The sequence below is a fragment of the Brachyistius frenatus genome, unplaced genomic scaffold (genome assembly GCF_029030835.1).
Source record: "Brachyistius frenatus isolate BFR_SWC_R1_liver_20210118 unplaced genomic scaffold, ASM2903083v1 Contig_100, whole genome shotgun sequence".
Classification (NCBI taxonomy): Eukaryota; Metazoa; Chordata; class Actinopteri; family Embiotocidae; genus Brachyistius; species Brachyistius frenatus.
Window position 1 is genome coordinate 1,200,870 of NW_027210699.1, and position 25,332 is coordinate 1,226,201.

The following is a 25,332-nucleotide window of genomic DNA, read 5'->3' on the forward strand; positions in this document are numbered from 1 at the left end:
GGTGTGGTTAGCTCAGCTGCAGGGGGTAGAGAGTGGGAGGAGTGGTTCAGGGAACAGTGCCGGGCAGGTGTAATGAGCACAGCTGAGCCGAATACGGACTGATGAGCACAGCTGAGCTGGATGTGGACTAATGAGCTCTCCCCTATAAAGGGAGCAGGGAGAAGGAGGACCAGGAGAGGAAGTGGTTACACGAGTGCATGGTGTATGGGCCGGGCAAATAAAAGCATTTTTACACCTGAACGTACGGCTGAGCATGTCATCTGTGTCCAGGAGAGACCCCGGTAGCACCAAGCTTGCTACAAGCATTATTTGAGTTTTTGGGACATTTTAGTGTCATAGGTTAATTTGAAAGCATCCATGGGGAAAGCCCTTTGACCACCTGTGATCAGTGCTGCTTTCCAAGTCACAGAGTAACACTTAGTATTTTGTACAAGTGCATTCACACCGTCAAGTATGGAAACATTCAGTGCACTCTAAGTACCTGGATGGTCCATTCAAAGTGAACTGAGTATGAAACTGTAGACATATTTCATCCTCGCCAGTCGCGATCATGGCTGCATGACAGAAAGGGAGGGAAGTGTTTTCAAACTACGCCGGCCGAGGACACCGCAGCTGTTGCAGAACGCCACACATAAGTATTTATTTTTCATCAAGTATCATTATACAGCTGTTAGATAGAAGCCAGTAGTATGTTTATGTTTATATAGAGTTCAGTTTTGGTTACAAAAATCAAAGCCGGCAGATATGTTGGAAGCATTCAAATGTTGTAGTTATTTCACCGTCAACATTTACACACTACCCAAAAAAGTGTACTAACATGTAAGAATACTTTAATGTGAGTGTACTGAGTGAAGAAGATCATTTGGAGCGCAGCACAGATCTCCTCCCCTGCCTTATATGCAGATGAACATGTACGTCACGTGTATAAATAAGTAAATAAACAAACATTCATAATCTAAACCGTCATGTGCAACCTGATCACGTCAATTCAAGCTCGGATTATTTAATTATTCTAGCAGGTGTGAGAGGATCAAGCTTTGTGCTGCAGTGGAAAAATGGACTGTGTGAGTGTGTGTGTGTGTGTGTGTGTGTGTGTGTGTGTGTGTGTGTGTGTGTGTGTGTGTGTGTGTGTGTGTGTGTGTGTGTGTGTGTGTGTGTGTGGAGGCGGGGGAGGGGGGTACATAACCATCCATGCAGAGTGAGATCAAATCAGCATTTCCCAAAATGACTTCAAAAGAAGAAAAAAATGGAAACTGTGTTTGACGAAAGATAGACTCATTCGTAAATGAATGTCAACATGCCATGTTACAGTCATACTGGTGGATCTCTGGAAGACATTTAAGTGAAAATGCTGCTAGTGTGATTTCATATAATCTGTTATTTGGCTGCTCTTGTCCAGGTCTTATACTTCTCTCGTGGTGTTACAGCAATGAAAAATGACATTTAGTAAATTCTGCATTACCATCTCTTCCCAGTGTCCCCGTTAGTCTGAATAATCCTCAGAACACATTTATGTCAAGATGTACTAAATGCTCAGATCGTGACAATATAAAGATAAAATCACTTCCCACCACCAACAACGCTTCAGGAGTGTCGCAATTCTGTGTAGAAAAAAAACAGTTCATGTTTGACTTTATATTTGTTTCTGGAATTCTTACCATGTTCATGACGGTGAGCAGGAACCTCTGCGCTGCCTCGGCGCTGTGGTACTGCACCATGTCCGAGTCGGCCACCACCACCGTCTCCACGGTGTACGCTTCATGCAGGCGAATGGCATTTCTCTTACCGCGCTGCTCCTCAACCACTTTTGACCTCTTCTCTTTCTTCTTCCCTGCCACAAACAGGAACCGGACATAAAGGAAAAACCAAGGTTAGACACACTGAGCCCTGACGTACAGACATGTAAAATAATAACTACCTTCTATAGAAACTGTTGACTTTTATTCTTTTTACGACATTTGAATAAGCAAACACTTCAGCTTCAGTGAAACAGTACCGATAGGAAAAGGTAATGTACTTGAAAAGCACAAGGAAAACCAACTGTTTAAATCGTTTATAATACGTCGGAAGCGATTGTTCGTTCAAGTAAACGCTGTATCAGGAGAACGGCGAGCAATCGATCAAGTAAAAAGAACCGGCAGCCTTTTGCAGCAGTACATCCATAAGGGCAACCAAATCCTAAATTTTTTTTAAATGTATCTATTGATCCATTTCTGTTTATTCCGATGATCAAATTTATCAAATTATAAAAATGACCACAAAATGTTAATTTTAATGGGTCCTTTGTTTAAGTGTCACCTGTTAATAGGCAAATGTTTAAATATTGTTTAAAAACATGACTGAGTAACCTTTTTCACGCACGTGTGCAAGCATGTTGATCCTAAATCTTTCTAACAGTCAATTCAGCTTAACTAAAGCCGATATTTGATGCTGAAGTGCAATGAGCTGGGCAGAATGATACAGAATTAACCCGGATTTATATTGTGCCAAGTTAATCAGGACTTCTTTTTTTTAAAATTTGCTATGAATATATATGTCTCTGAAAGCATATATTTTAGAAAATATTTCCAAAGTCTTAAAACATGTCCAATTTGCAGGGGTTGTTACATTTTCTACAACTCCATTTCCACAGAAGTTTGGAAGATGTGTAAAATGTAAATAAAAACAGAATATGATGTTTTGCAAATCATGTAAACCCATATTTCATTGAAAATAGAACTAAGACAACATATCAAAAGTTTAAACTGTGAAATGTTATTGTTGTTTTTGTAAATATATGTTCATTTAAAATTCCATGCCAGCAACACATTTAAAAAAAAGTAGGGACATTGTCAACAAAAGTATGGAGTTGTGCTGTGTAACGCAAAAAGAAACATCTGGTCAAAGATTTCACACCTAATTACATTAACTGGCAACAGGTCAGTAACATGTTGGGTTTAAAAATTGCATCCCAAACAAGCAGTCTGTGTAAGACAACAACTTAAGAATAATGTATCTCGATGTAAAATTACAAATAATTTGGGGATTTCATCATGTACGGTACATAAAATAATGAAAAGATTCAGAGAATCTGGAGAAATCTCTGTACGCGAAAGGCCGATAGAAAATAGAACAAACACCTCATATAACAAGATGAAACTGATGAAAGATGAAAAATATGTGCTCATTTTAAATTTGATGCCAGCAACACGTTTCAAAAAAGTTGGTACAGGGCAGTTGGTAAAAGACTATAAAAGTTGTGCAGTACTAAAAACACCTGGTGGAACATCTCACAACAAATTAGGTTAATTGGTAACAGGCAAGCAACATGGTAAAGCATAAAAACAGTATCCCAGAGAAGGAGACTCTCTATCTATGGATAATGTTTCTCAATCTAATATTGCAAAGAATTAGTGGATTTCATCGTCTACGGTTCATAATATCATTAAAAGATTCAGAGAATCTGGAGAAATATCTGAACACAAGGGACAAGGCTGGAAACCAATATTGGATGGTGGTGATCTTCGGGCCCTCAGGCAGCACTGCATTAAAAACACACTATTCTGGAGTGGAAATCACTGCATGGGCTCAGAAACACTTGTGAAAACCATCGTCTGTGAACACAGTTCATCGCTGCGTCCACAAATGCAGGTTAAAACTCTCCAAAGAAGAAACCAGATAGAAACATGATCCAGAAACACCGCCGCCTTCTCTGGACCGAGATCATTGAAGATGGACTGAGGTGAAGTGGACAACTGTCCTGAGGTCTGATGGATCACAATCTGAGATTCTGTTTGGAAATCATGGACGCTGCATCCTCCAGGTTAAAGAGGAGAAGGACCATCCAGCTTGTTATTAGCGCACGGTTCAAAAGCCAGCATTAATGCTCGACAGTAGAAGAGTCTGGCTGATAAACTGGCCTCCTGCAGTTCCAACCTGTCACCCATTGATCAAGATTTGACACATTATAAAGCAAAAAAATACAACAAAGGAGAAACTGAACTGTTGCGCAGCTGAAAGCCTATATCAGGCAAGAATGGGACAACATTTCACTTTCAAAACTCCAGAAAACTGGTCTCCTCCGTTCCCAAATGTTGTTCAATGAAGAGGTGATGCAACGCACTTGTAAACGTGCCCCAGTCCCAACTTTTTATAAATCAAATTCAAAATGAGCATAAATTGTTCATAAAACAATAAAACTTCTCAGTTTCAACATCTGATATGTTGTCTTTGTTCCATTTTCAATTAAATATGAGTTTACATGATTTTCAAATCAGCACAGTCTGTTTTTATTTACATTTCATAAAACAAAACAAAGCATAGTACTTGCCTTAGCAAAAGCTTTATACAGATGGCTAACATCTGTATAAAGGGGTGTAACCCTAATCAAAGATATCAACACCTCTTGTTGGCCATGTACAATGTTGCTAAAAATGTTAAGACACTCATCTCTGATTTGCTTTGTTGAAATCACAAACCGCTATTACATCTGCTTCTGGATATTTAATATAACACCTACGTCATGATGTTGTTGAGCAATATTGTCAGGGCAGAGTGAGAGTTAGCTTGTCATGGAATACAAGCAGTAGTTATTATTGCCGCCATAATCTGTGTTGGTAAATAATTTGGCTGATATAATAATGTACACTCCCCAACATGCAGCATACAATTTGTAGACGGAGCGGAGATTCTCCTCGTATCCCATCAAGACTTGTTAATGAACAGCCGACAACCCCTCCTCCATGTTTTCCAGAGCCTTCCGTTCAGTCACCTCCATTGCACACTGTAATTATCAGATGGCATAATAGCTCAGGAATGCTTAAGGCAGCCCAGGGGGTCACTCGGAGTGAGCAAAGCACATCCAACCTCAGAGACGGAGCATCGCTTGCCCTTAGGGAAAAATCAGAGGGGGCACGAGGCCTTCTCCCTGCTCGCGAACCGGTCGACACCCGGCCGACTAAAGCGCTGCCACATCAGGGCAGATATGTCTGAGGAAATGCTCCTTTCATCCGGGAGCGGGTCCCTCCTGGACATCCTGCCGGCCCCCCACATAAGAGGATTCCCAGGGCGGGGCAGGACCTTAGCAAAACTAAGATGACAACCTGCCCATGTCCAGATCTGTGACGCCGTACTGCCGGGTGAGGTACTTGAGGTAGGCTACGACTGCGCTGCTGTCCAACCTCATCACGACGTACCTGCGGTGCGGTGGAACACCCTCCGACGACACACGGTTCATGTAAGTTGACGTGACACCCGGGTTCTGGCCGAGCACCCGGCCAATCCCAGAAAGGGAACGTTCATGAACACCTGAGTGTACTAATGTAATCCCGGTCATGTAAAGAGGAACCGCTGTAACTTGTAGTTTTAGCCGCGGAAATGCACCGTTGCAGGTTTCGCATATGCAGCGGCCCCAGTCGCACCATTGGGTGAGCTGCCGACGTTAACCCTAACAGGGACATTAGCCCTCCAGCTGTCGCCGTGGCAGCTGATTCCACAGACTGCGCCAGCTGCAGCAGCGTAGCCATGCATTCCCAGACACAACTGCGTTCATCATGCGCAAGTCTAAATGTAGTCCCAGCGTGCTCTTTGCCATGTTGACAACAAAGAACATTCTGTAGGTCACTGGTGGTCATACTGAGATTACAAAAAAGAGCAACATATTATTACACCTCACCCTTCTCGATTATAGGAGATTTTCACCTTCATGTGTGGCCATTTAAAAGAGGTGGGTAAATGACACAAATTCTGACTTTGATTCGATATGGTGAGGGTTCACAATGGGAAGAAGTTAGCTCAAAAGAAGAAATTTGGCTTATTTTATGAAATTTAAAAAGAAACACGGGTTCACATGGAGAACCAATTGCCAACCAACGGCTACGTCGCCCATTGGTTTGTGAACTGCCAGTTATGAAACCTCGACTTGGACTTCTCAGCCATCCCTAGCCTGACAGCTCGGAACAGTTGGGAACCAGGAATGACCTGACTCGATCTGATTGGAAACCCGAGGATACTATTCCCCGCCCACCTATGGCCGAAACCTGATCACAGACCTGTCAATCAAACAGACGTGTTTTGAGGCCTAAATCTAATTAATAATGAGATTATTTTTAAGATGGACTGACAGAAAACTAATAGGGAGAGACTTTAGCTAACAACACCATAATAACTTTTTATTTAATGAGAGAATTTAAATGGGAGTCTATGAAGATGGTGGATTTTTGGAAGCGACCCCAGGAGCACTCTGTGGTAATCGAGCTTTATGGCACTTCTGCATTGTCTCATTCTTCAGATCCGAAGGCGAAGCCCACTTTCACACCCACTCTATGATTGTGAACCCAGGTATCACATTAGGATAGATATCAAAACATTTCTATCAATAACAAACCATACTATATAATGTAATCTATTGCCATTACTCAGTAATCCATAAATTAAATGAATCAATCAATACTCCACTCGTTACAACAATGAGCTCTTGGAATACCAAACTTATACCGAATTACGGTTCTCTAGTGCATCTGTTTTCCTTTTTATCCTCCTCCTCATCATCAGTATTACTGTGGACATTAAATCGGCTTAGCGGTTTAAACATTCCACTATGTATTTAGCACGCTGGGGGCTCCAGCATCAGTGTGAGACTGCTTACTTAAAGAACTCAGCGGCCACCTCTGTGAGGCCGGGTTCATGCTTGGCAGGAGCGCTGTATTGTTTGGCCCATCTCATGTCTGTTTAGCCACTTTGCTGGAGTGTAGAGTGCACAAATGTGACTGATAGATGTTTTGTCCTCAGGGAAACTCTGGCAAGCCTTTGACAATACTACACGAGAAGGAGAACTCTGTTTAATATTGCATTATGGATTTACCCAAGACACAAACGCCCAACCAAGAATTTGAGTCACTCTGTTCTGACAGATTTGAGGCTGCAAATATAGCATATTACTGGTTGATACGATTTTTTTTATAGTCTGATTGTATAATAACGGAAAATAACATAACAAAAAAAACGTATATTTACTCCCAGCAAACCAGCAAAGCAGAGCTGATCACTGTGTTTTTAGGGTCATAGGCAAATAAATCAGGTTTGAGAAAAAAACAAATCTGTTAACATTCTTTCCATTACTTTATCTGAGAGAAAAAAAAAATATTACTCAACTTAATAGACAGAAAAAAAAAAAGCATGACCCAATAGAGGACTCCATTATACAAGTCTGGGGAACATCAGGTCCTTGACAGCCATAAAGTCGGCTTATTCCTTGGACTGGTTATTCTAGAATGAACGCAACCATTCTCCTGGATTTTAAAATTAAATTGGAAATGGCTGTAATGAAGTCAACAATGACAAAATAGGTCGTTGTTCATTGTCTTTCCAAAGTTTTGTGAGTGTTGTCTCATTATACACCTTCAGGTTAACGGTTGACCACGGTTGACCAGTGACCACCAATGTCCGCATGGGAACCAGGTGAAGATTCAAACTGGCAAATGTTAGATAATATAAAAGAAGAGTGGTGACTCTTCACTCCCAAGAGCAACCATGTTAGATTATCAGATCAACAGAAAGCATTTCTTCCAACAGAGAAAGGAATGTGGAGGGCACCATTGGATCGGTTGACCACCAGGTTTCTGATAGTTTGGATTTTTCCTTAAAACTAGACAGTCAGTTCTATTGGAAGTAGGAAGGGATATCAACATAACAAGGAAGTGACCATTGGAAATAACGTGCTTCACCTTTTTCTGTTTTAATCTTGCGTAATGCTTTTTTCGCTGCTGTATTTTGTTTTGTATTATTGCTGTTGTACTTTAATATATTTTTGTTCTTTTCACTTTGTTTCTTCTAGCTATTTGGAAAAGTGTGTTATGTGTGGGCTGTTTTTGACAAAATATAAGCAAACCAAAACAAAACAAATTTGGAGGTGTCCGAGAGTATCCAGTCCAAGTCGGTGAGGGTTTGAGTAATAGTAAAAACCATCCACTGAAGACAAAAAAAAAAAAAAAAACATTACACCAGAAAGCCTTTTTGGAAAATGTAAAGATAGGTCATTTTAGGTGTTTGGAAAAAACTTCTTTTTTTTTTTTTTTGGTCAATGCAATATAATATTAAATATAACACCTATTACATAATTAGTGCACTTTTATATTGTAAGAAGACAGAAGAGAACTGATTTTTCCCTCATGGCACAAAACCGTGAAAAGATTAACCATCAACTTTATAGATATCAATAGGTGTAAAATTCTTCTGTAGAACACTAGAAAAGTACTATTTGCTTCATAGGCTAGTATTAATCTTTGACGAGAAAAAAAAAATTACCTTTTTTATGTTTTGCATATTTTTCCCGCAGTCTCCGACAGCGGCTTGCAATATTTTATTCTGCAAGATGGGGTTTTTTTGTGTTTTGTTTTTTTTGCATTTACTGTCCATTTCCATGGGATTCACATCCAGACTTTGCCGCAGCACTTCTGAGCCATTCCTTGGTAGATTTGCTGATGTGCTTCTTCTGTTGAAAAATACATTTCCGCGCCGCTCTATGATCGTAGGTGCATGCCCTTCGACACCAAAAGTTGTAAACGTTACCTGAGGAATCCTGTGATGAAATTTTGGGACTCTATTTGATTTATTTTTCCATCAAACCATCTGCTTTTGGGCTGAGTTAGTTGGGGCGGCCACTCCTGGACAAACAGGTGGTTTGTTTGAAATCTGCACAACTTGTAAATCATTTTCCCCACAGTGAAAGATTTGAAATACTTTGGAAAGCTTTTTAAAATCCCTCCCCAGGCCACACAACCATTGTTTGGAAGCCCTTAAAAAGCTCTTCAGATAACATCATACATTCAGTAACAAAAAGACCACCAGACCTTTAAAAGTCAGAGGTTCATAAAAGACCAGTTCGACTTCTCACTTCTTAATGAGGCTCTAATCCTTAGTATCCTTTGAAGCGCTGATTTTAACTTCATGGATTTAAAGGTGTGAAAATATGCATACTTACTCTTTCTATGTCTCTCATCCTTTTAAATGTGTTTGAATTAATAAAATGTCAATTCCATGTCCTTTATTTGAGCAAATCACCTATATTAATAGGAGCTGTTCCAAGAAGATCAAGTGCTTGCTTGTTCAAATATGTTGAAAAAGTCAACAGTTTCCATGGGGGGATTTTCACTTGATTATATGTTTGCAGAGGACAAACCTCATATTAAGAAAAGAGTGGGGGGGTGTTTGGGTCACACTGAGACAAATAACAGTGCTTTGAACTGTGAAACCAACAGCAGCACCACCGGTAAACAATTACTGTGCCCACTCAGCACTTTGTGGGAGAACATTGCCTCATACAGTGACTGGAGTGCCGCTGCTTCTGCTCAGGCCTGAAGTAATTAACATTGTTCACAAATCACATCTCCACTAATGTGAGAAAAACAGTATATAAAGTGGGTACTTGCTTTGTCAACTTTAAGATTCTGCTCATTAGCTTTATACTCTACTGAGTATATAGTGTGACTACGAGATGAATGTCCTTCTACACGAGTCAACGTTATTGCACAAAGGAAAAAGAGAGATGATGGAATGGGTTTTTACTGCTGCCTGTTTTGAATGGCCGTCTCTCCACAAACACTAATGACGGCTGATACATCTTGGTTCTCAGTGCACTCTCTATTGTTGTCTTCTTTTAAGTGACGCTGCTTCATACAGATTCTTCTCAATAAAGCTAAATGTGTCTCTAAATAGGGAAGCCCTCATCCTTTCCTTCCTCCTTAGATATTCTGCCCTCTTGAGTGCTGCTAATCAGATTTTGAAGTTCTTCCTCCCGTGTTGCCTCCCCCTGCTGCTTCTTTAGCTGCCTGCTGTCCTAAAGTGACCTCTCTATTTCCTCTCTTGAACCCGGGCCTTTCTTTTCATTTGCACCCTGAATCTATCAGCACCAAAATAATAAAATAACATCTTTTAAATTTCTCTTGGCCTCTGCTGTCGCTCTCCAAACACCCCGAGCAAATCTGTGTTCCCCGACTGCCACACCTTGCTCTGGTCGGCCCGGGGAGACTTGGCTGCAGCTCGAACCTCACAGCTCCTCTCGCCACCTTGTTTGGGGTACTATTGATATTCTGCAAACTGTCTCTTTCCACCCACTGCTGGACTTCAGCCGACTAACTTCCCTGACTCCTGATAAGCATTTCTTTACCTCACTTTTTTACAGAGAAATCTTAAAACTAATTCAACATCTGCAGAAATCCAATCCTTCCAATACACAAGAATGAGTGTAAAAATGCAAGTTGTTTAGGAAAGTGTTGGATGAAAACATGAAAAACCCTGTTTAAACATTGTCCATATTTGCTGAAAACAAGCAGACGGAGGAGGTGCAGATCTGCTGCTTTTTCTTCTTTCCTTCTAAAGAGGAGGTCTCAGTTATTGTGTATGCCCCAGTTATGAACATATGGAAAGAATTACAAGTTGTCAAAAGTGCCGGTGGTCTCGAGCTTGGCTGAAGTTATGTAACTTTGGGGGTGCAGCTCAGTTCTCAAGGTCAGGCTGCTCTGGGTAATGACTGCATGGGGGAAACGTGGGGAATGTCTTCAAGGAGTTTTAATTGTCTGCGGCCTGACAATGATAACACCAGTTTAATGGTGATTTTTCATTTCCCCACTAGCTATGCTGCTCCTTTGCAAAAACATCCTGCTCCTCCCTCACAGTTACCCCGAATGTCCACAAAGAACAGTTGTCTGAAACAATCTGCTGCAATTCGAGCAAGTGCGCCAAAGTCCACGAGACACATCAGCAAATAGTTTCACATTTCCTTCAGACATACAGCGAAATGAGTTGCTTTTTTCTCAGTTCTTTAAAGTCTGTAAGGTCGGAGATGTTAAATGTAGTTTTCTTATGGCTCATGTACACTATTGCAGCGATACAGGCTGTAAATAAGATCAGGTAGTGTACTGCATACAGTCAGACACAAATAACATGTTTCCACATTGATCATAAAGGACCTGCAAATGTATTGGTTTTTTTCTTATTAAAGAGGGTTTTTAATACCATCATAACAATCAGGCATGATGCCCAATTCTATGTTCCTCATTCTTCCTAAACTTTAATCAGTAAGTTTATGTCAGGAATATTTTTGAGATATCATTGAGTTTATTATTGTAAACATTACTGTTACTGCTGTAGAAACACGATATTTGTCATATATAACTATAAATCTACTCGAATCCTGTTTTTTTAAATAATCGTTAAAAAAAAAAAAAGATTGTTCTGTTGTTATAATTTTCATGGCACACAGTGGATTCTCTAACAAGTGTAATGATATCAGTCCACCATAATGTAAACCTGCACAGGTTTTTATTCAGATACTTGCCCACCAACCACCACCTCTACTACAGCACCGAAGACCTCCGGAAAACCCAACAAAACCCCGAATCAGGAGTTGTTTGTCAGAACACTACTTCCACTTTATTTTACAACAGACTGCCAGACGAAGCCCGATCTGCCAACAGACACCTGATCTGACGACCACTGAACTGCTCCACTGCAGAAGAAGCTGGACATTAAAAGGGAAATTTAACACTTTGACACTCCACCTGTGATCTGTGTCTGAATATCTTATGTGCATAACGATATCTGGTGACTCCAGTCTTATTTCTTGTATTTTCATTATCTAAAGTACGTTGGCATTGTGATCATGCGCTCATGAGGTCGGCAGCGCTGAGTGACTTTTAGATCAACAAGGTGAATCCCAGGTGAAGGGGAAGAGCGACTGCTACGATTGGTACAGTGAAGGTCACATGACTTACCAACTATGCTAATGCTACTGCTAATCTATTGAGCACATTGGAAATCATTTTAACATACTACAATGAAAAAAGCACAAAAAAGCACAAACGTAGGCTGATGGGGGTTTTTTTATTCTAAAGAATGTGGTGAGGCTGCACTGATTGAATTAACTTTCACAATGTGTTCTGCTTCATTTGCACCTGCATTAACATCCAGACAGGATATTCACACAGAGCACCACCATCTGTCAGCTAACTTTCCATTTACATTTTGGTTATTTTTGGCTCGTTTCTAGATGAATATTGTGTGGTTTACCTCAGAGAAGTTCCAATAAAACTAAAAGTTATCTACTGAGAAGTTAGTAAAGTTTTTAATTCCGGTTTCTGGCTTTACTCACTGACTCCACTTTCAGAACAGTGTGGATCCTATTTTCAGGTGAGTTCTGCAACAAAAAAAACAACAACAAAAAACTGCTGTAGCTCCATTCGCAGCAGATTTGCTTTCTTTGTTTTGAAAAAAATTTAAATCCTGACTGTAAATTCCTCTCACTAGAAAAATGTCTAATCTTGGCACAGAGATGCCAAGGGTTAGGAAAATATGCACATTATTGACCTAAACGTGCAGATGGAAGGGTCGCTCTGTGCTCGGTAGCGTTAATGGCAACAGTCTCAGCAGGTTCCAACAAGAAGTTTGCAGAAAGGAGATCCACATTAAATAAGGAAACATCTGCATTCCACACAGCCGGTCTTACAGCACACCGGAGCTGAACGAACATCAAAGAATGACAGGTAGCAGTAAATGCTGCCCTGAAACCCATGATTTATTAGCACGGCCTCCCTAAGATGTTCCACGGGCCCATTTCAGCAGGGAGGGCAGAGACGCAGACACCAGTTCATTCACATCGCTGCAGAGTGGAAGAAGTTTCAGGGTTTTTGAGGTGAGTGTGAAGAACATTCCCCAGATTCTGAAAAATCACCCTGATTCCCGTCCACAGTAATTTGACCCATATGGAGGAAGTTCTCTCTCAGCCAAAATATTTAACCAAACTAACTCACATGCAAAGTACTGTATGTATGTTTTCAGGCGTGTGAAACGGAGGTTGTTGCCGTTGCCAACCTTACACATGGTAACACACGCCAAAAGTGACATCATGACTGCCTGCACACATTGTGTTTCGGTGTTGTTTCAGCCGGCCGTGCACCTCCTGATTTCTGTATCCTAATGTTTGAATTATAATCACAAAAAATAAAAGCAGGGCAGCTGTCCACAGGTTCAATAAAACTCTTACAGTCATTGCATCAGAGCATTACCCACATTACACAGAAGGCAAGGACTATAGGAGTTTCAGAATATTGTAGTCACTTAAGTCATTATTGAGATCTCTGAACACCAGAATCTGCAGTCAGACAGTAAGACTGGTTGGAAATAAACCTGCGGTTTATCATAACAATTAACACATTTATTGACAGGTCAAACTCAATGACCTCTAAAAGCTGCGACCTTCAGGCAATGATACAAGACTGTCTCTCAATGTGGTGCATAAATTGGTGTCACGGTTAAGGCTGTCCTTGAACCCTCAGCATCATCTCACCTTTTCTGATTTAACTTTACGTACACAATATTCCCAATATATCTTGTCAAGGAACACAAATTATCTTCGGGATGACTGATACTACTGCGTCTTCTTTCTTTTCCATTTGGAAATTCCTACATCAACACTCTCAATCGGCAATTTCCCGCTTTAACATACATTCACTGTTCTTTCCGTTCTGCGCGACAGGAAAACCAAGCGAGTGCTATTTCAAAATAAGAGCGGCAAAATAAAACAGGAAACAAGACCATGGAAACTCAAAGAAAGAATAACAAAATAAAACGGCAAGATAAACTGTCGAACAAGACCATCCTTAGTTAGAAACAAAACAATAAAAATGTCCCTTTGAGGGATTAATAAAGTATCTATCTATCTATCTATCTATCGGGTTATTTAAATGCTGTAATACTCATTTCGATCATGAGTTGTCTGACTGACAGGGAGTGATGCTTGCAAGATAGTTCGGGCAGTCAACGCGAGATGCTCCATACTGCACCATGTGACATGCCTCATTCTCTATCATCATCTAAGGCTCCGGGGGATTCAAGATATTTTCTCATCACTCCTCAATATCTCTGTGTAATCACATTTCTGGGCAGTGATGAGGCCAGAGAGCCTTGATGCCAAACTTTAACTGTGTTCTGCTGCTGTAGTAAATATTTCAGTTATAAGTTGTCTGACTGAATTACTGATGTCACAACATTAGTTTTGGACGTTTTTACTGCATGTCATGGGAAACGTGTCCTTTCAAAATAAAATCGCTGCCATCCACTCTTTCCGACTGTCACTCACCTTGTATGGTCCCACAGTAGTCGGGCTCATCAGCAGAGTTGGTCTTGGCGGCGCGTCGGTGTCGCGTCAGCTGGTGCTCCAGCCCGGAGAAGGACCGCGAGGGGTCGTGTTCACCCACCGGCTGGATGAAGAGGCTGTCCTCCCCGATCTGGACGAGCCCGGTCTGTGCAGAGATGTGTGCAAAAGGAAACTTTGGTCTTAGAGCAAAGAATTTGATCAGTTTGGTAGATGGTGAATAGAGAGTGTTTAAATGTAATGTTACTAGCAGTTACAACACAATTATTCAATATACATTAAATACTAAATTTGAGAGTGACCTGTTTGGCACTGAATGCACACGAAGCCAGCGTACAATTTTGAACTGCAGAAATGATTACAAGGCTTTTGATCGCTTTCTGAGATCTTGGAGCTGCAACCACATTTTGCTATAATTTGTTTCAGCTGTGAAAGTGAATATTACTTTTGTTATGCAATGTGACGCATATGAGATGCAAAGTCAAAGAGTTCTTACTTACAGAAGAACTGGAAAAAAATATGTTATAGTGATAATCACATTGTTTCACAACTGATGCCTGGAACACAGCGACGCCAAAGATTAAAACACATGATGAAAAAGGAATGAAAGCTATGAATGGCAGCTTACACTGTATAATTTACATAATGTACAAACTAAGCGCATAAAGAAAATGTTATGAATTTGAATGAATGACCATTACTGTATTTGATGGACAAAAAATAATCCCATTTCAGCTCAGATGAATCAACCGACCGTAAGATTTTGTTTTTTGCAGTGTGTGTGTGTGTGTGTGTGTGTGTGTGTGTGTGTGTGTGTGTGTGTGTGTGTGTGTGTGTGTGTGTGTGTGTGTGTGTGTGTGTGTGTGTGTTTGTGTTTGTCATTCTTCGCCACATGCATAAAGACTCCAGCCATGAATGCAGAGAAGACACGCTCAGGATTCGTGGAATGTCCATGAAAATCACTTCTTGGCAACTTAACAAGGATCCCCGCTGTTATCTGGGACAACAGAAAGTTCCTACAGAAACATCCAGACTTATGTTAAAAAACAATCTTTGGTTATAGAATTTTTTTTTTACAAAAATAAACAAAGCAATAATGGGTTGACACCCGCTACCAAAAATGATTTATGAAAGTCATTTTAATGTTTTTACTGATCAACAGCAGACGGAGACTGAATAGTTATGACTGTAATACTCCACTCACTGCGGCCCTGTTAACACCTGCAACTCGGGTGATGTCATCACAAGCCTGGCATTAGAATGAATCTGGAGTGAATACACGTCATCAAATCTTACTTGTCTGCTTTATATGCACATAAAACCCAAACATCACATCCATAAACACAGAGACACACAGGGAGGGAAGCGCTGAGTCAACAAAAGCGTTTAACAAAACGAGACGAAGTTGTGCATTCGAGCCTCATTTTAACGTGCCGTCACAGCTTTAAGTTATTACTTTCAATTACTACCAAAAGAAATACAGTAAATCATTTGCATATGCCAACAGCACTTCTGTTCTTATTTCTACATTCCACTTGAATATGAAGCACAACAGGATTTTTAAGTGTTGTGTGAATAAACGTTTTTATGACGACTAAGATGGAGACTAAGATGGAGATAGAGCCTTAGAAACACGACTTCTGTAAGCTGTAAATGCTAAAAGTTGTGTAAACACAGAATTCAACAAGGCAGGACACAATGAGGTTCTTCAAACACGAAAATATCTTCATCCCATAATAGCAGTGGTTCAGCAAAAAAAAATGCATAGTATGCAAACTGCCATAGTTTAAGTGTAACAGTTTGTGTTTCACCAAGCGGCAACCAGCAATGACGTCATCGGTTTGTGAATGGCCGTTATGAAGCTTCCAGTTCGGAATTTGGCTGGAGGAGTTTGGAGTTTTGGTTTGGAGCAGGAAGTGACCATATTTGGGCAAACTAAGGGAGGAGCCAGCGGTGGATCTGACCGATCTGATCGGAAACCTGACGATACTACGTCCCGCTCACCGATAGCTGTAACCTGACTGCACCGCAGGCCTGTCAATCAAACAGACACGCCCCCCAAAACCAGGTCTTCTTGAATCTTCTTTTCTAATGAATGAGGGATTATTTTCAGATGGACCTCCAGAAAACTAAGAAGAAGGAGTGACTTTAGCTAACAACACCGAGATAACTGATGGACACATTTTATTCACTTTGGATTTGATGAGAGAAGTTGAATGGGAGTCTATGGAGCCGGAGGCTTTTTGGAGCCGACCTCTAGTGGCACTCGCTGGTATCGCAGCTCATTTTTCATATCCGGAAGCTACGTCTACTTTTATACACAGTCAATGGGTTTTACACATACTATAAAACTCTAAATCCAATCCAGTGGTTGAGTTGTAAGAGCACACACCACATGGGCCAAAATTCCCCCCTGCAGTAGAGTCTGGTTCCACTTCTGGCCATCTGGACCTTTGCTGCTTTTAATTCAATGCTTAATTTGCCACATTTCCTGTCTATCTCTACAGCAGCTACAAATTAAAGGCAAAATGACCCCCCAGAAAAATCTTTTTAAAAACAAGACAATAAATGTGACCTGAAAAATAGTTTTACTCACAGCTAGGTCTTAATTTCACTTTAAGAACTTAACTTCAATGACTGTGTATCTTCCAAAACATGAGAGACCAACAGTACAACACAATACCATGCCTGAATTATGTATTCAAGGTCTCATCCCTTCTTAGTTTCATAAAATAACATGACACTAATAGAAATGTGATTTTGTAGCTGAAAGACAAACAAAAAGTGTCAGTACTTCTTGATATACCCCGAGAAGAGTCAGCAGATCTTCCTCTGATGCTGCATTCAGCCTTAAAAGCGCCGCCAGTCGAAAGGGTCGAGCAGCATGTATGTAACCTCAAAGGAAAATCCCACAATGCACAATTTATGAGCACACAGCCACGATTGATAACACATTTGTATGAAACAGTGATTCATTCTGTGGCATGTAAAGTAAAGCTCAATGCTTCCACCTCTGGACAATCGCTGTCTGGTAAAACTTTTTCAGGAATTCCATGCAGGGTGCAGGAAGTTGGATTTTACAGGCTGGAGTCTAATAAATAAAAGAAAAACATAGTAAGCAACATTACCTGTCAGTATAAACAAAGAACCGACAACAAACTCAAACCACATAAAAAAAATAGGTTGTAAAGAAACAGATGAGTCTGTGTGCCATCCGACAAGACACTGTACACGTTTGTGGTGACTCAGCACTATCCGGAGTGGTCCCTTTTTTCTCACTCCACATCTGGTGTGTCTGAGACCAAAGAGTCTAAAAGCTCCACGAGCTGCATACATACTGCTCCATACAACCCCAAGAGATCAGAATACTTCGACCATCAATCATCCTTTGAATCCGAACTGCGAACTTCACAGTAACACCCACTCGGGACAGAACAGAACCACAACAAACAGATACTGAAGAGTTTTTCTTACTTAGTGGCGGATCAATAGTTCAGTCCTATTTAACAATGCCTACATTAAAAATGTTCACACAACAAATATGTTGTATAAGTGTAACATTAGTTCAAACGATCTTAAATGGAAACTGACCCATCTGTGAAGTGAACGTGGTCAAATTTTGTTCGTTTTGTTTTTGAAGACCTGATCGGCGTCAACCTGGTGTGGAGTTCTAAAAACAATACAGATGTTTTATTGTGGATCATTTGCTCGTAGACGTGGATAAAGTGATAGTGAAACCCTCGGTTACTGAATAATCGGCGTCTTTTCCTGAATTCAAGGCATTCTCGAAAAACACAGAGAATGTCTAATATTAATCCTTATGTTAAAGTCACGTCAAAATCAGACTCAGCTTTATTGGCCAGGTATGTTTACTCATACAAGGAATTTGACTCCGGTTGTAACTTGCTCTCTCAACGTACATATGTACAGCTAAAAACAACTGTGGCAAACCAGGGGGAAAAGCCTGGTAGACACAGCACAGGAGGCGGATACCCAAGCTCAGATTGGAGGAGGTGATAAGAGGGAATCTACTATCCAGTGCAGGTGCTGCAGCCACTAGGCACACCTGCTGCCCATAAGCTAATTGGGGGGAGTGAGTATATGTTCACAGAGCTGAGCAGCCGGGGGGAGAGAACGGACTGGGCAGACAGACTGAACAGAAGAAGACTACAAGGATCCCCGGCACCTTTGGAGAGGGGCGGCGTCAGATAGGAGGTAATACAGCGGACTCATCGCTCTCCTCTGCTCTACCCTAACAGGACGGAGGAATCATCTCTTTTTGAAGTCTCTGTGTATCAACGTCCAGACGTTGGGCAACTTGAAAAGTGATTTCCATCAAATGACTTTCCATCAAAAATACTTTTAAATAACTGAAAAACCTCCACATTCAGACATCCCATACTTAAAATGTGCAATAATTGCAATGGTTATAACAATTACAATATGAAAACCACGAGACATGATGAAATCAATGCAGTTAAAAACCAGAACATTACCACCATGCTTCACCATATGCATCAGGGTCTCCTTCTGAAAAGCTTTGTTTAGTCGGGGCCAAACAACTCTATCTTTAATCTGTCTGTCCAGAGCACATTATTTAAAAAAAAAAAAAAAAATCCTGTTTTTTTTTCCTATATGCTCATTGGCCAAAAGTAGTTTTGCTGCAATGTGCCTTTTGGACAGCAATAACTTTTTCCTGGCAAACCTTCTAAACAGAACAAATTTGTCCAATCTCTCTCTCTCTCTCTCTGATTTTAATTTCATATACTTTGACACTAACAGTTGCAGATGTTACCTGCAGATCCTGTGATGAAATGTTCTTTTTTTTTTTTTGCCAAATAGTCTGCTCTTGTGATGAATTTTCTTGACCTGATGATGCAGTGGAAGTGAAAGCTCTCCAGTCCCTTTTCACTCGGTTTGCCTGGCATCATTTACTCCTCAGTATAGTCTGGCTCAAATTAACGTGGGACGACTGTCATTCCATAGAAAATGTAATTATCTTCTGGTTGGAACTTTTCATCTTTATATTTGCTGCCTGACATTTTATTTTTAAAATCGTCACTACTTTGCTACCAGCTTTTTCTTTACGAATACCAAGTTAACTATCAAAACTCTGACAAGTTTCTCATTCATGTGATAAGTATTTGGATTCCCTCTCGAGTTTTCCGACATCTAAACTTGGGAATGGGACACTTTGTGAAAGCTGAATGGAGATGCAGTCAAACCTTCACCTCGACAAGTAAAATCATCATGATACATATTCACAATTTTAAAAATCCATAAATTAAGAAACTTTAACAAAAAAAAAAGTGTGAATGTGTTCCATCATGCTGCATGACGCATTTTGAGCAAATTTCGACTATTCGTAACTCATGAGCATTCAAATATCCCTAATTTAAAAATGATGCAATGCCACTTGCATTAATTTTGAACTGGCTATCAGTTATGCAAGTTGCAAGCACACAGGATTTACTGGACTCTTGGTGGAAAAGCAACATGAGAACGCTCCTTTAAATACACCCAAAAACTTGTCAGAGATTTGAGTAAGATAAAGATAATTTGAAGTATACTGTACTTATTAACTATTTAATAAACACCCCCTTTCTCACAAACTAAATAGTCCTATTTCATGATAGTAAATCAGTGTTTGTAACCTGAATTTCCTACACTGTACACATATGGTTCTTATTTTAGTGTCTTCTTGAGAAAGGGAGACACTGGAATTATGCAATACATATGCATAAACATCTGTGCAGAAAATGGTTTTAAGGGTAACCCGTGGCAACTGAGGCTCGCAGAGCAGCTTGGGCACATACCTCCAAATTTGGACGGCAATTTGAGTGGTTCTAAAATGTCAAACATCCAACTGGTTGAGCCAAATCCAGTCAGGAGACAACTTCAGAGCAGAGAAGAAAACAAAGCCAGTATCAGCATGCCAACGTGCTCCAATTACCATGGAAACATACATTAAATATTGGATTGGTAGTAGTTAACAAAAAGTACATCTATAATGTCATCGAGCTGATTGGACTGTCGTGAGTTTTGTGATGTCATAAACCAAAGTATTGTTCAATTCTGACCTGAAGATGGAGCGAGATGAAGTCAGGGGTTTGCCAAAGTCATTACAGTTCGTCAGGGTAACATGAATGTCTGAACCCCATGTCAACTAATAATTGAGACAATATTTCACTTAAAACAAAAATCATCACCACAGAACAATTTACTTAAGTTATTACAGTTCATCATGTGTTTATTTTATATGTCTCAACAAATTTCACCTGAACTCATCCAATAGTTGAGGGAGATATTTCTATCAAAATTCCAGAAGGTCAACCTCACAGTGGAGCTGAAGCAACAGGATTCATCATCTGGGCGATATTAATAGTTGTGCCAACACATTTGCTGAATCCTTTGAGTAGAGTTTTAAATATTTGATATTATAAGTTATAACTTGAACTGCTGGTGGTGCCAGAGAAAAAAAAGACATTGACTAACTCAATGGGATTCACCCTCTTGGCACCATGAAAAGACAATATGTGCTACATTTCAGAGCAACCCATCCAACAGGTGACGAGGTTTTGACCCACACTGCCATCCATAGAGCTGTGCAGCTATAACATTTTATAGCATGGAGGTATAAAAGGCAAAACAGCCAACGTCTTGTTACAAGTTCGACTAATACATCAGTGGACCAATATTTGACATTAAATTAATGAAACAAAGACAAAAGAACACTTTAACATATGGACTCGAACACAAAAGCTGCCATTCAGAAAAAAATTCCACCTCAAAAAACCTTCTGCTGCTGTAAAGGGAAAAACTGCCCAACAAAAGGGGGGTTGGTGCTTTGTTGAATAATTCAGTCAGAAACACAGCTCATAAATAGAGTAAATAAACTGCAGACAGCTACTTAATTTTAAAAAATATGTACTACAGTTTTGTAGTTTACGAAGAGCTGAAAATACAGATGATGTTACTGCAGCTGCTAAAGTTGAGCAAAGATAAAATATGAATAAAAGCAACCACATCTGAAAGACCACACACAGCCCGATGTTACAGGCCTTTACTGGCCTGTGGAATACAAACAGTGATCTGACAAAAGGCAGCAACGTCTACATCACTTTAGTACAAAATATCAGCTAATGTTAAGAGTTTAATCAGTGAGAATTTCCTCTGAAGAAATAAATGCTCATTTGCAGCACTTTGTCCAGAATCAGTCATACTGCTGGATTATTTCTTGTTGCCAGAATTGGTTTGCAGCCATATTTCATATTTCAGTTAGCACATCACAATAATATTTTTTTTTTTAAAGACTGTCTCTCATAAGTTCAGGTTCTTCTTCAGTTTCTCCGTGTTTCCCAGCGACGCAACATGATGGTAATAAATTATAGTTAACCACAAAAGACACACAACAAAGCTACATAAACATTTCTCTGCTTTAACATGTGTGTGCACCAGATTCTCACTTCTTATTTTTGCAGTAGTTAAGCCTTTAGTCTGCAGCACAGTGGGGTTTAGGCTAATGTTCGGGAAAACACACTGATGGGGAAACAGGCTTTGGCACATCGCTGGCATCGAACCAGCTAGTTCATTTACAGAGCTAGGCTTTTTTTGTTGTTTATTCAAGTCCCACCCAATTGATAGATTTGTAGACACCCTTGATTTATGAATGTTTTTGTTAGTTTGTGAGGCAGTTAAATTGAGTAGAAAGCAACTTGTTTCTAGTGTTTTACAACAGGTTCAGCTTATGCTCCGACACGCCTCAGTTCCTGCCAGTGACTTTGCACTGCAGCAGCGTAACACCAACAGAGCTGAAGGTCGAACGAGCTGCACCCTCTTGCTGGAGGAGCTCGGCCAATGTGAGACAATGATGGGAAAAGCATATGATGGTAACGGGCAGCCTGGTCAGAAAAAAACAAAACTGTTCGACAACTGGAACCATTTCAAATATAATGGAGCGGGAAAAAATTAGTACATAGTTGTTTAAACAGCAGCAGCCGTGTCTGCGAAACCTAAAGAGACTATAAAGGCCACGAGCACAGAAACTGAGCTAACATGAATGATTAAATGCTTAATAACCTTATGCTACTCTTTAACTTATATTAACTTACAGAGTTAACAGAGGCAGCGGTCCAAGTGCAGCCACTATAAAGAGGCCAGCTTTGACTACAGCAACGACTGAGTCTGCTCCAACGTTTGTGCATTCAGCTGCCAGTCGAACCTCAGAGCTAACAAACGCTGTTAGCGAACATAATGTGGACCTGAGGAGGGAAGAAAGCACTTCGACAGCTCCACGAACATGAAGATATAACACGATTCATAGACACAAGCTGGAGAGAAGCAGATCACAAACTGTGCAGAGACAGCTGGGGTTTTAAATCCCCTCCAGACTGGATATAAAACACAGACTGGATATAAAAGTGTTCGTTGCTTTCGGCTCGGAAAAAATGGTTCTGATGCAGAAGTGTCTTCAGCTGCAATACCAGCGAGTGCCACTAGAGGTCGGCTCCAAAAAGCCTCCGGCTCCATAGACTCCCATTCAACTTCTCTCATCAAATCCAAAGTGAATCAAATGTGTCCATCAGTTATCTCGGTGTTGTTAGCTAAAGTCACTCCTTCTTATTAGTTTTCTGGAGGTCCATCTGAAAATAATCCCTCATTCATTAGAAAAGAAGATTCAAGAAGACCTGTTTTTGGGGGCGTGTCTGTTTGATTGACAGGCCTGCGGTGCAGTCAGGTTACAGCTATCGGTGGGCGGGACGTAGTATCGTCAGGTTTCCGATCAGATCGGTCAGATCCACCGCTGGCTCCTCCTCCAGCTCGTCCAAATATGGTCACTTCCTGCTCCAAACCGCTCCAAACTAGCAAAGATGGTGAACTGGAATCTGAACTGTTACAAACCAACGAGCGACATCACTGCTGGTTTCCACTCGTTCCATCCTCAGCTTTGATTTAATCTCACAAACGTTACAGTGAATCATGTTAGAAATCAATTCTAGTTTTAGCTTTTAAAATGCGTTCAATATATTTTCATGCTGAGCATAACTATGTGCTCTGCTGTAACATTTCTGCTGCTGGAATAACCCAGTTTCTCCACACAGATAAATAAACTTCCGTTCCAGTTTATGTTCATATCTGGTATTAGGCCAAGTTTGAACTATTGCTGCAGGGGTTTGGGTTATCTGATGCTGTGGGGGAGGTTTAATGGCTTTAAGATAACTAATTTTAGAAATGTACAGTGGAGAAAGATGGACAGCAGTCATGCAACTACAACATGACATCTAGGATGTGAAACTGCTCTTCTGTACAATCAGGTCAGTCTTGACATTTAAACTTGAGTGTTATTTTACTGACAAAAATGAGGGCTGAAAACATAATTTACACCTCAACTCCTGATTGAGATTTGGCATAAAACAGCTTTGGAAGAACTCGTAAATATACGAGTTCTTGCAAATACAATTTTGTTGTTGGGTAATTTATGGTGTCTCATTGGACAAAGTTAACCAGGTTTTCCTACTTGGGCTAAATTAGGATAATTACAGCCTGCACCAATCTCTGCATTGAGCCTATATGACTTTGTAGGGAACCCATATTGCCAACTTCTAAACCGATGGCCCTTTCAGGACGACATCTTCTTCGACAGTTATTATTATTCAACAACAGTTATTCAGAGGAATGTTTTCTGGCCTGCCACCACTGTCGTAAAAGTTCAGTCAGGATTTGGCTTAATATCCACTTTGCTTCAGACAGGTAGCATTAATTCACGTGACTGTCAAGGCTGTCTGTAAAACATTAGGTCATTTCAACAAATCCCAGATGCTGTTGTTTTGTTGGATATACAACAAGTATTCCTTCAAAGTTTAGGTATTAAGATGATGCCAGAAACCAATGAATTGTCAGAAGTTTGAAAATACTATTCATATCAGGGTAGCTTTTATTTAACATAACTATCTGTATTAATGCATTTTGCCACCGGTTCCCTCAGCGTATCAGCAGCGTGCCAGATCCTTTAAAGAAGACTCAATTCAATCCAATTTGTCCACTGATGCAAAGACCCTCGTAATGGGAGGCTTTGCATGGTGTGAGCGTTTCCCAAAGACAAGCCGCTGATCTAACAACTCCAATAAACCAACACAACAAGGAGAAATGAACCGTGTGTGTGTGTGTGTGTGTGTGTGTGTGTGTGTGTGTGTGTGTGTGTGTGTGTGTGTGTGTGTGTGTGTGTGTGTGTGTGTGTGTGTGTGTGTGTGTGTGCGTGTGCGTTTGTAGAGACAGTCTGGCTGACACTCTTGCAGGGTAAAGGACAGCGGGTGTGACTGGATAGTGTTACAGATAGCAGGTACCATATGGAGTTAAGTGTCACAGGCACTATACATTTTTGGTGAGACGTGGTTGAGTATGGGATTTACTGGCTTTTCACTTATTTCAAGTGTCAGTGACCATGACACGGTTAGCACATCACAATAATAATTAAAAAAAAATAAAAAAGACTGTCTCTTTAAAATAAAATAAATATTCCTGTAGCTATCTGGAAAAGAAAAGCTAAAGTCAGCAAAGTGTCAATGAAAAAATTTCAGAAGTTTAAGGTTTGGGTTTTAGATTAACTTTAAGGTTGGTTCAAGGGTTAACGGTAGTTAGGGTCAGTCTCCAGTTAATGAATGCAAGTCACTGCAATACTGTCCAGTTTATTTCCTGACTGCTTGAGCCTTCATATTTCAGACTTCAATCAAATGAAAGACTTCATCTGTTGATAACTGTGTGCAGTTCTAACCAAGACATTATTTTGATTCAATTTATGCCGAACACAGCTTCCTTATACATTCTCTATTTGTGGTTTTATTCATTTGAATTGGAGTGCTTCCCAGTTTTTCCTTCCAAAGCACTAGAAGATATCAAGGAGCTGGTCAACCTTCAGGGACTCCAAGAGACATGCCAGCGGGAGCCCAGTCTCCCAGTAGGGTCGTCTAAACTTCACAGGATGACAGGTGCCGCTTTTCCCTCATTACAGGTCAGATGACCTGTGACCCACTGAAAGGCTGGGAAAGGCTTCCAGAGACATGCGAAAAATACGCAGATAAATTTCAGTGTTGATGTGAAGACGGAAGTCCTGAACTTCAAATGGTTGGTTTCTGGAGAGTCTGAAACATGCGTGTTACCTGGAAACTTGGACCAAGTAACATCTAAAATGAGGCGCTATAACCTGC

The 25,332-nt window shown here is 40.5% G+C and overlaps 1 protein-coding gene across 1 annotated transcript in view; it reads right to left on the bottom strand.

The window, feature by feature from the left end:
* The window catches only part of adamts17 (ADAM metallopeptidase with thrombospondin type 1 motif, 17), a 109,582-nt gene that overhangs the window by 80,460 nt on the left and 3,790 nt on the right, over positions 1-25,332 (bottom strand). Inside the window, exons 3-4 of the mRNA XM_069711442.1 lie at positions 14,114-14,276; positions 1,659-1,831 (exon numbers count right to left, since the gene is read on the bottom strand). Coding sequence (XP_069567543.1) covers positions 1,659-1,831; positions 14,114-14,276 — 336 coding nt within the window. The remainder of the gene's footprint in view (positions 1-1,658; positions 1,832-14,113; positions 14,277-25,332) is intronic.